The sequence below is a fragment of the Mustela erminea genome, chromosome 4, assembly GCF_009829155.1.
Source record: "Mustela erminea isolate mMusErm1 chromosome 4, mMusErm1.Pri, whole genome shotgun sequence".
In the NCBI taxonomy this organism is placed as follows: Eukaryota; Metazoa; Chordata; class Mammalia; order Carnivora; family Mustelidae; genus Mustela; species Mustela erminea.
This window is the reverse complement of record NC_045617.1, coordinates 112,549,711-112,562,083: the sequence shown is the minus strand read 5'-3', so window position 1 is coordinate 112,562,083 and position 12,373 is coordinate 112,549,711. Positions and strand designations below refer to the sequence as shown.

General features: G+C 35.9%; 1 protein-coding gene across 6 annotated transcripts in view; it reads right to left on the bottom strand.

The window, feature by feature from the left end:
• SMAP1 (small ArfGAP 1) overlaps positions 1 to 12,373 on the bottom strand; it is a 173,465-nt gene that overhangs the window by 16,664 nt on the left and 144,428 nt on the right. For 4 of the 6 annotated variants that reach the window (XM_032340400.1, XM_032340402.1, XM_032340404.1 and 1 more), the window contains 2 exons: positions 11,201 to 11,254; positions 7,978 to 8,068 (listed from right to left, as the gene is read on the bottom strand). In XM_032340400.1, the coding sequence (XP_032196291.1) occupies positions 7,978 to 8,068; positions 11,201 to 11,254 (145 nt within the window). The remainder of the gene's footprint in view (positions 1 to 7,977; positions 8,069 to 11,200; positions 11,255 to 12,373) is intronic. The other 2 variants (XM_032340401.1, XM_032340403.1) reach the window with 1 other exon arrangement.

Genomic DNA, 12,373 nt, shown 5'->3' with positions numbered 1-12,373 from the left:
AAACTTCTTTGGTCCTCCTCTGACCAGCAGCAGCAAGAAAATTAACCTTTGATTTGAGGAAGATAAAATTTAAGTTGGGAATTTTAGCATTGTTCCATATTTCAAACTGAATTCTCTCAACCAATTCTCTTACATAATCCTACTCTTCCCTCAGCAATAATTCTCTATCCTCCAGTTTCCAGACTGCAATCTCATCCCTAACTCATATTACTACACACATACAAAAGCTCCATTTTCTGGTATTTACTAGAGTTCCATGAACTCTGATGGCACTCAATAAATATTAATTGAATTCCTCCTTTACTTGAGTGTCAGATGCATTAGCAGGTCATAATCTATTTGTACAAATAATAAAAGATGTCAAAGAGCAACATGAGATTTTATGTATTACTAATCTAGTTTAAGGCAGATAAGAATATGATAAGTGGATGTTATGTTTTTCATTACCGTTTTTGACTAAGCATGAGTACCCCCTTGCTACAACAAACACCGCCAAGTCTAATTCTTCATCAGTAACTACTGAGGCGTCATCCTAAGAAGGAATGAGTTTAAGTGGAAACTGTACTGATTAAAAAAGGCTGCTTCCATGAGATGTAGTAATGTTCTCCTTCATGGCAAAACTTCTTAAAGCTTTATACATTTTCATGTTACTCAAAGAACCCTTTTTATTTTCTACACAAAAAACCATCTAAAGCTCTTTCCTTAATAAAAGTGTTATTTGGAATTTCTTTGTATTAAAACACATGAATTGCTTTATGGAATGAAATAAACCATGTGTGTGACTTCGTAGATTCAAGTCACAAATGTCCATTTAATGCATATTAAAATTTTCAAGCTTCAAATTCTTTTCAAACGCTTTTAAAAAAAGAAAGAAAGAAAGAAAGAAAGAAAGAAATAGGTGCCTGAGAGTTAAATGGAGCTATTTTTTTTTATTTTTTAGTCAATAAACTAAAAATGTAATATTTAGGCTACTATAGTAAAATGACTGAAGTGGCCTTAAAAGATGACCTTAATCCTCTCATTCTATTTGTTCTCTCTTTTGAGCCCCTCCATGCATGCTACCCATCCCCACACTCAGGCCAGCTCTGGAGGAAGGGACCCCTTTATGAGTGGGGACTACAGTGCTGTGCAGCAAGCCCTGCAGTGTTGTCCATCTTTCAGGAGATCCACACACATCGATTTAGAGCTGCTGTCTGAAAAGTGCTTTATGGAGTAAATGTCGTAGAACTGACTGTTTAAATAAATAAATATGTGTCTGTATATTTCTGTACCATTTTATAGCCTCAGAAGACAAGAAATACATACATATAAAACCAAATTGTATAAAACAAATTTCTTTCTAAATGTTTAAATACATGGTGACAGACTCAATTTGAGGCCACCAGATTTCCTCAGTGCTTTTAAGGGACCTACAAACCCTCTATTACCCAAAGACCATGCTGTATGACAACAGTCTGGAGGTTATACAGCATAATTTGACTCCCTCTTCTGCACATCCCTTCAAAGGCCTGAGCTATCTCCTACTCCTCTCCTCTGACCCAATATTCAGGCTACAATCTCAGCACAGGCTTGCGTGCAAGTTACTGTGCTGTATGCCTCACATTTATTTATTCATTTAGATTTGGCCATCAACCCTGGGTTCTTATTTCCATTCCCCAGATGAAATCACTAGAGCCCACATAAACTACAGGTTACTGCCTCTAAATTCAGTGCTGTTTTCTTATGGCACAAGGTCACCCTTGTGCCTTGTGCCACTTCTCCTCAGCATGGACTCAGGACCACTTGCAAGGATCTGCCTATTGCCAGTTCTCTAACAGCAAAATATTCATCTACCTGCATTTTTTTCCTCCACAGGTGTGCTTATACAGAAGTAAAACCAGTTCCTCCTTTTTGAAAGGGTAATATAAGAGTTTACAATAGTTCACTGAACATACTCTTCTGACCATACAGGATGTTCACAATGTTAGGGCGGAGCTTAAAGCTACCAGGGAGGAGGTTCACAATGCTCTCAATGAGTTCCAATCTAATCTAAACTCTCTCAAAGCTAGGGTAACTGAGACAGAAGATAGAATTAGTGATCTGGAGGACAAACAGAGAGAGAGAAAGGATCAGGAGGAAGCCTGGAACAAAGAGCTTAGAAACCACGAAAACAGAATCAGGGAAATAAATGATGCCATGAAGTGTTCCAACGTCAGAATTATTGGAATCCCTGAATGGGAGGAGAAAGAAAGAAGTCTAGAAGATATAGTGGAACAAGTCCTTCATGAAAATTTTTCCAATCTCGCGAATGGAACCAGCGTTCATGTACTAGAGGCTGAACGGTCTCCACCCAAGATTATACATTCCAAAAAAACATCACGACACCTGATAGTCAAATTGAAGAATTATAATTGTAGGTATAATCTCTTGAAAGCCACCAGGGCAAAGAAGCAATGAATTCTTCACTAAGTTTAAAACTGTATCGGAAAAACAAAACAGACCACAAAATTATTTAGGGCACTTATGCTACAGTATTCCTTCTCTTTGCCCCTCTCCTTGGAAAAATGGGTGTCTATCTAACTACACAAACATCCTGCTGATCTGGGCAATGCAACAGGACGCCAGTGGTTTTCGAGGGCCACTGCTGCTATGTCTGGCATTTAGTCCACTCATTCGCAAACTTGTTTCCATCTACAGCTTATGAACTTTGAAAAACAGAAGTTTCCCTGTAGGAATTTTCTGCTTTAAAAGTTAAGTAAATGCTTTCTTTGGGGGTTTCATCCCTTAAGTTTGTTTCTGTCCAAAAAATCTTTTAAAAACAAAAAAACCTAAAGAAAAAAAAGGTAATGTATTCATTTCTCTCATCAGAGAAAACTGGAATGTATGTTACTAGAAAATTAAGTAGGTTATATACTTGTAACTACATTTAACTAGCATGTCAACTCATTTGAACTATGTCCTGATGTTAAGTTAAAGCTTTTTATTTTCTGAAACACAAACAATGAGAAAACTTGAAAACTTGCCTAAAGCTGTATGCTCCTTTGAGAAAAAACTGAAGGAACCTTTCTACCTACTTTCCTCTGTAGAGTTCAGTATTTAAAATAATTTAAAATGAAACTTAGGAACTTAAGAAATGTTTAGGCAGAAATTTCCCTAGATTAAAGTGAGTAAGCATAAAAATGATTATTTAAGCACTTGAATATACCCTGAGCTAGATTTTCATTACCAAGATCATATCCATTCTTTGTACAATGCCTTTTAGGGCACTGAGGATATAATCCTCTCATACACTTTCTGCAGTCCACCCCAGCCACACACACCCCTCTGTGCCTGGCAGGACTGCCGGTCAAGCCTCCTGGCAAGAAGCTAGGTTACGCTGTGGTGTTCTTGCAGTGAATGGACAACCACAGACAGAAACCCCGCAGGAGGGCTTTCTACCTTTGGTGACATATTGAACTGAAACCTGTAAGGTCACGTTTAACATGAGCAATTTATGATTCTTCTCAAGTCTTATGCTTAAAGCATTTGCTCAGCCCTGAAGCAATTCTCAAATGGGGTTTTCTACTAAAAAACGTTAAAAAAAAAAAAAAAAAGAAAGAAAGAGAAAAAGAAAAGAAAAAGCAAATAGCACTACTAGATGAAAGTATTAGTCTGGGAGGGTTATCCTAACCAACTGCTAAGCTGTCAGTTTTTATCATGTAAAAACTAAGCAACAATCAACAACAATAACAACAACAAAATGGAGACTAGTGTAACAGCATAATGCCCAGTGCCAGAATAACTACACAAGTAGGGACCATGAAGACCACCCCTTAACCATGCCCTAGAAACTGATTTTAATTATCTTCTAACAGCAGGTATACAGTCAAGTCAAGATGTATCTGAGTCTGGAGTCTGATTCAGGAATTTTCAGTCTGGCCCTTAGTGAAGAGGAACACCTAAGACATTGGGTTATTTCTAAGATTAGAGGACAGGTAATAACCAAGTATCTGCCCCCACTTCCGGCATTAGAGAGCAAAACACTGAATAAGTCACATATTTACAGGCTTCAGACTCTAATTAATACCTAAATATGAAGCAGTTCTTATAGGTAAATTGGGAATGTAAGGCAGATGTCAGCAAACTATAGTCCACTGCCTTTTTACAAATATCTTGCGAACACAGCCATGCTCAATTGCTTACGTATGTGCTATTACAATGGGAGAGTTAAGTAGTTGCAGATACCATGCACCTTACAAAGCCAAAGTATTTGGCCTTTTCCATAAAAATCTTGCGGACCCTTGCTAAAAAGCATACGGAGAGTGTTTTATGTTTGATGGGGTGTTGGGATGGGGAGTAGATCAGGAAAGGTGAGCTGAAGAAAATAGGTTAAGCTTGAGTCAGTAAGTTGAAAAAAAAGACCATGGACTCACCAAAGTGCCATTTAAAGGGAAGATCAAATTACTAAAAATTATCTTAATGGTTATCCCATTATGAGATTAAAAGTGATCCTAGGGGAGCCTGGGTTGCTCAGTGGTTTAAAGCCTCTGCCTTTGGCTCGGGTCATGATCCCAGGGTCCTGGGATCAAGCCCCACATTGGGCTCTCTGCTTCACGGGGAGCCTGCTTCCTCCTTTCTTTCTGCCTGCCTCTCTGCCTACTTGTAATCTGTCAAATAAATAAATAAAATCTTAAAAAAAAAAAGTGATCCCAAATACAAACAGTAAAACTTTAGGATTCACAGACCCTCCGTGGTCATGTAACTAAACTAATGGTGAGGGTTTTCTCTGTATTTTCTGCAAACACTTTAAGTTAACGCCTGTTCCAGTCTTAGTCACATGGGGATATACTGTCATCTTTGCATGACTATAAATCATACTTCAGGGCCCCCACTCCTTACACTGTACCATGTTTCAATTTACAGGGGAAAACCAGAGCCCACTTAGGGGAAAGTGCTTACTTTGGGAAACAGAAAAACAAACAAACTGCTGCCCAAAGTGGATAAGATTTCTAAGATTAGAGGACAATAATCAATTCTGATTTAGGATCACTGTTTGTTTTGAGCTGGAAGGCTCCTCTGATTCTCTGTGGTCTCGTGGACTTTCAGAAACTCATTAAATGTCATGCTTTGTAGAGCTTTAAAAAAAAGTCTGAAAAGATTTTTAAAAACAACTTAAGATGTTGATAAACCAGCAAGAGTGAAGAGTTGTACGTACTCTAGGTAAGATAACCCCCAATCCCTGCTGCTAAAACTTCATCAGCAAAATAACCCTCTTTCTGATATTAGCTCCTATCCCTGCCATTTTTGGAACTCTCCCAGTATATGATCTAAAACTGGTAGTCACCAGCAAAATCCCCTACATATCCTTATCTTCAAATATTCTCTTCACTTTCCTATCCTAAATGAACCTTGGTTCTCCCCTAAATACACTGTTCCCCAAAGCTCTCCCACTTTCAAAAAGAAAGCTGTGTCAGGAAACCCAGAGACTGTGAGTGAGAGAAAATGTTAACTGCTACAAGCCAAGGAGATTTTAGAGTTGTTTGCTCCAAAACTGTGTAACACGGGCAGCTATCACAGAAAGTGATACCAGAAGAGGGGTGCTGCCATCACCAAATCCTAAAATCTGTGGTACTGGCTTTGATGGTGGGTGGCAGAGGACAGGGAAACACTTATAGGATCTTGAAAAATGGAGACACTCTATGCGACAGTGCAACAGTTGGTAAGCAGCCCCCAGCAATCATTTGAAAAGTAGGAAACACATCAAAAGTTCTGGCAGAGATGCCCCGGCTGACCACAGAGGAGAGTAAGAACAAGAGATGTATACTGATGTAAGCTGCTGAGCTCTGGTGGTTATTACTACACAACATTGCGGCAGCAAGAGCTTAGTATTTAAGGCCAGCCACCCCACTGGTTTACTAGATCCCACTGGCTAGTTAAGACATTGTTAGAGCAATTTTCATGTTCTTAACCAGCAGATTTGCCTGTTCTACAGGCAAAGGTAAACATTCTAAATTTCAGTTGGTCAGCAAATCCTATTGGTTCCACCTTCAAAATATATCCAGAACCTGATGACTTCTTTTAACCTCCAAAGACACCACGGACTCTAAGCCACTGTCATCTCTTACCTGAATTATTCTAACAGTTTCCTTCTGGGTCTCCCTGCTTCCAGCCTTGCTCTGCTACAATTTATTCTTAACAGAGTAGCTACAATAATTCTTTAAAAATGAAAGTCAGTTCATGTACATTTTTGCTCAAATCTCTCCACTGTATTTCCAGGACACTCAGAGTAAAAGCCATAGTCCTATTCAATCTACCTGCCTCTCTCCTCAACTGGCACACTCCCCTACTCTGTCAGGACCCTTCCCAGAGATCATTCCACTCTGGCTACATAGTCATCCTTGCTGGTTCTTGCACACATCAAGTAAGCAGCTACTGCAGAGCCTTTGCACTTGCTATTCTCTCTGGTTAGAATGTTCTGCCCCACACATCCAGATAACCACAACTTCTTCAGGTCTTTGCTCCAGCAATACTCAGTGAGTACCTTCCATGCCCTGGCCACCCAACTTAAAATTACAACTACTTTACTTTACTTTACATACAGCACCTACTATGTATGACCCATAATATACCTGAAGTGTTATTTACTGTTTCCCCAGATAGAATGAAAGCTCCAAAAGGTCAGGTACTTTGGTATCTGTTTCCTTTCACAGCTACTTCCCTAGTGCCTACAATGGCACCTAGAAACATGGTAGACACTTAATCAGTATTTGTTAAATCAGTGAATGAATCTGTAGGATAAGAGGTCTCGTTTATATTATATACTTCTAAGTTATAAAGTAATAAACCAGACACTTAGATAAACATTCATATAGTTTTAGTAAGATTTTGGTATTAAGTCTTTTTTTCTTTTCTGTCATTTATAGAAAATAAAATAAAGAAATTATATGAACTAGAATTCAACATAATTATTTCAGAGCCCCTGGACTAAAGCCCTATTTTCAAAATTACTGTTATATATATTTATTTTAACTTATACAGTTACATATATTTATTTTCACCACCACAGAAAATTTTTATCTACAGCGATATATTTCCATGATTCACCAGTTACCTAAGAAATGAATAAAAAGATCAACTATAATTCTTAAAACAGAAAACAATATAATCAATAAGAATAAATATCAATTTTTAGAAAAGCAGTAAATGAAGTTCAACTTTAAGTATCTTTCATTTTTTTCCTGTTAATCCTTCTCCAAACTAAAAACAAACAAACAACAATAAAAAACCATTTATATTAATTACTAAAGGCTCAAATATTATCAAAAAAATAACCTTTTATTTAAAGCTATTTTTATAGGAAGAGAAGAAAGATATGAAAAGAGCTGACAGTATTTGTAGATAAGCACATATAAATACTCCTTGAATGGAAGCTTGTTTATTTACCAAGCAGACAACATATATCTGTCAGCCTTAAGAATAAATACATTAAATTAAAATGAGCACTTCCTATTGTCACCAAATAAATGAAATGAATTTAGCCACTAGACCTAAGTGTAACGCACATTGCTTCACTTAACAAAAATTAAATTTTGTTTTAAACCAGCACAAATTTCAATAAGTCTACCCCATAATTATTTTGCTAAGGGAATCCTCCCAACAAAACTAAAGAAAGAGAAGTGGGGTAAGAGGGTGGGATGGAGAGAAGAGAAAAAGAAATCTACTCTTAATTTTAAATGTTGAAGTGTCAGTCTACTAGGCCTCTGAAGATTACTTTGATATCTCTTCTTTTCCCTAAGGAAGTCATTACTTATATTTGAGTGGAGACAGTGCTGGCAGACACCAGCTCCCTTATTAAAGACTTCCCTTTTTGTGGGAACTGAGCACACTAATCATACCATTTTCAAATTCAGTTAACAAGTATCTTTTGGCATACTGATGACAAAGCCATTATATTCATTTCAAGTACAGATTTTAATTTTTTTATAACTCTTAAGGCAACTTGTATTTTTTGTTACTTACCTAGTCCTAAAAGATCAACAGTGGGTTCTGCAGCTTTTTTAGGGCTGGTACTTTTTTTGGGCTCCAACTGCTGATCTTCTTTCTTCTGCAGCTTTAAAGGAAAGAATCAGATTAATTAATTTTTCTTAAATAAATTGAACAAGCATTTTAAGCCCCAATTAATTACACATATTTTGATGGAGTGTAATGAAGTGTATGAAGCACAGTGTAATGAAGCCCAAGGAATTTATTACTTTATAAAAAACGAGTAAGCATAATCACTGAACTTGAAATGATAACCCTTACATATCAGAGTCCCAAAAAGGTAAATATACACACTTAATGCAATTGTTTTTAATCATCTAAATCCTTCATATGAAATTACACTTCTTAAAAGAACTCCATTTCATATTATTTGCTAGCTACTGTTAACATGCTCTGTTAACTGGAGGCCAGAGAGGCCTTCGAACCTTTAGGAGCATGCCATTACTTCCCTCATCCACTGCTGACCTGGAAGCCACCTTTGCACCAAGTAGATGTTGATGAAATGTTACCTGACAGGTTTTCCTCCTGAGTCTACATGATCAGTTACATTTTTAAATATAATGTTCTTCTAGTTCTAAGAAACCCAAGTCACAGTTATACATTCTAAACTTTTTCTCACTTAAACAGAAATGTTCTGTAGGACAGGATGATCCACTGATCATCAACTCAAAAGTCTACCTCTCTTTTCACTTTTTTATGTAGATATAATTGGCATAAAACATTATATTAGCTTCACATGCAAGGCATAATGATTCTGTATTTGTATACATTGTAAAATCATCACCACACAGTAAATACAGTTAACATCACCACACATAGTAATGGAATTTTTCTTCTAATGGTGAAAACTTTTAAGGCTTGTCTTAGCAAATTTTAAATATACAAGACAGTATTATTAACTATAGTTACTATGCTGTACATTACACCCCTAGGATTATTCATTTTATAACTGGAAGTTTGTACCTTTTAATCCCCCTTCACCCATTAGCCCTCCTCCCACCCCACCCCTGCCTCTGGCAACACCCATCTGCTCTCTGTAACCCTGAAGTTGTTTTTTTAAATTTGTTTTTGTTTGTTTGGAAGTTTTCTGTTTGTTTGTTTGTTTTACTCTATGTGTAAGTAAGATCATATGGCAGTTGCTTTTCTCTGACTTATCTGACTTATTACTCTTGCTTTTCTCTGTCTGACTTACCTGACTTATTACTCTTGGCATAATGCCCTCCAGGAGCATCCAAGTTATCACAAATGGTAATATTTCATTCTATTTTACAGCTGAATAGTATTCCATAAAATATATAGCCTACTTCTCTTAGACCAAGAAAATAAAACATTCATTCACTCACATTCATTTCTCAAACTATTACTATAAGATCATTTCTTCTACAACTATCTAAAAAGTTAGTAACTTCGTTGTTATAGAAGTACATTTCTGTTAGCTATACAGACACATAATTTCTAAGAACACGTATTTACTCTTAACTTTTTACTATTTACTCTTAATTTTTTACTCACAACTATCTCCCTCAAAATTACTTATTATATTATTTATTTAATTAATCTACCATCACAGATATTAATTCTTTAATAACCTTCTCAAATACAGAATTATCAGCCTATAACAATAAATAATTCTCAGAAGTTTAACATAATCTATTTCACATTTTCTTTTATTTTTCACCCCCAAAAGAGGTAAGACTTACTTTGGTTATAGCAAAATAATTTCAAAGAAAGCACAATCTATAGTAACCATGGGGTCAATTCCAACTAAATACTTAAAACACTAGAACTTCCCTCCTTCCTTTTTCCTGGACAGTCTGTATTGAGTGCATAAGCACTCAACTCTCCAAAAGAATCTGAGAATTCAGTGGACACAAAGCACACAAACTTCAAATAACAACTGAGCAGGATTCTAGCAGCTTCCTCAAACAGGTCTTCATTGATCTTAACTCATACCCTTGTCTCTAACATTCTAAATGTTAAGATGTAAGTGTCTTATGCCTAGTAGGCATTTAAAAATCGAATTCCAGATTTAACTTAAAATCAGAAAGCCTTAAAGTTGAAAATAAACTTATATAATTGGACCAAACTCATTCACTTTGCAAATTAACTCAGGCTCAGATACCACTGCTAAATAGGGAAGAGTAACTAAAGCTTATTTTCTGTCCCTCAATTTAAAACTCTTTCTTGATATATTTTACTGAAACTTTTTTCCTGCAAAAGAAGCATGGAATAAACTTGTAAGGAATTCCTTCCTATTTACTTTCTGCATTATAATAATCTGAAATCTCCTCAGGACAAAATGACTTCTTTGTAAAAATTCAAATTCTGGTTTATGAGTTATTTTCCCATTAAATTAGAACTACCTTTTAAAATATTTCTAAGTATAAGGGGCGCCTGGGTGGCTCAGTGGGTTAAAATATTTCTAAGTATAAAATTACCCATTGTTTGCAAAGGGAAGAAAAAGCCAAATCAAACAAATAAAAGCTCCTCTGGTAATCCGGACTCCCATGCTCAGAACAACAGCAGTCCAGAAAATATCTTTCCTTCCAGATGCCACACATCTATATGGGTTCCCAGAGTTTCTCTTCTTCTTTAGATTGCAACTGCATCATAGTTTAAATAGGTGTTTATCAACCATCTCTACAGAAAACTATATAATATAGAACATGTGTACAGTGGTGCAAGGTAAAGAAAAACTTAAAGGTAAGAATAAGGGACATATCCTAAACATAGTTTATCAAACAGCAGACATGGCCTACTACTCAGTTTTGAAATCTGATTTTTGGGTAACACTTAGAATTTTTTTTTCGCATTAAAAAATGAATTTTTTTCGCATTAAAAAAATGGAATAGAATACAATGTACTGTACAAAGTAAAGGTAAGTATTCATGAATTGTTTTGCATATTTGTGCACACATGTGAGCATATGCGGGCTGGATCATAAAATAATCTGTATTTCTTACCATCATCACAGGTTGAGAAACACTGCTCTGAATATAGTCTGCAACTTTGCTCCTTACAGTGGATTATCCCATATGAGTGAAGAACATCTATGGCATAAACCTTACAAACTACTCCAAAAACAAGTGGCTATTCGAGATGGATTTCAACAACTCAGACATGAATTACTCTTAGAGTTGGCATTTTATAGGTTGTCTCACAAATTAAAAAATTAAGAGTTGATCACTTTAAAAGCTACCTTGTATCTCTTCAACTTCAAATCTTGCTGAGGTGAGGCAGTATCACAAACACACTGATGTGTGGGAGAGATAATTTTAGAGATCACTCTTTTATATATTCATAGTAATCCAAGTACTACCTTATATACATTAGTAGAGCTACAAAGATTGAATTGAGATGATACTCTGTTCGTAAAAGTAAACTGAAGAAATTAACCTCATTACTTTTATTTTGAAATCCATTAAAGAGAAAATTCAAGGACAGATACACTAAAGCAACAAACTATATAGTAGGAAATCTTGAAATTCTAGCCAGAATAATATTTAATCTTTCAGAACTTAAATATCCATAAAAGATATTAATTTTCTATTCAATTTCTGTGACCTTCTAATAACTAAAAATTAATTCATTTACACTTAAAATTATTTTTACAGATCTTTGTGTAAAATGACAGAAATAAAGCATTTATTTTCCTAGTCTTAGATGAATTATAATATCTAAGAAATGGAGCCTTGAGGCGCTAAAAAAAAAAAACTTTCCTTATATAGTGCCATTATGAGGGTTTGGAAAAAACCTCTAAAAAACCATCTAAATTAATGCAGCCCTCTAAAATAAAGAAAGACTTGATATTTTTTTATTTTAAAGTTTTAAAAGATTTTATTCATTTACTTGAGAGAGAGCACAAGGAAGGGGAGCAGCAGAGGGAGGAGGGAGAGAGGCAGCCCCCCTACACCCAATGAACAAGGAGCCCAAAGGAGGACTCGATTCCAGGACTCCAGGATCAGAGCTGAAGGCAGTCCCTCCACCGACGAAGCCACCCAGGTGCCCAAGACTCAATATTTAGAAAACAAACAAACAAACAAAAACACCCCACAAACTAAAAATATCACGGTATTGCATTTATTCCATGATAATGTACATTTAAGCCCAATGCCATCACCAATAAATTGAGAGGCAAAGCCTATATTCTAAAAGCTGACAAGACTAAAGATGAAGCTTACGGAAGGCCTTGGACACTGAACTAGAATGATAGTGTCAAAATAATAAACCTTCTTTCTTTACCACCAAGCATAATCTAGCATTTCAAAAATGAAACATTTAAAATTATTAAAATCATCTCAAGAAATAAAACAGGAAGTTAGTAATAGTTTTTTCTTTTCCCCTCATTATAATACCCCTGGCAACAGGGCAA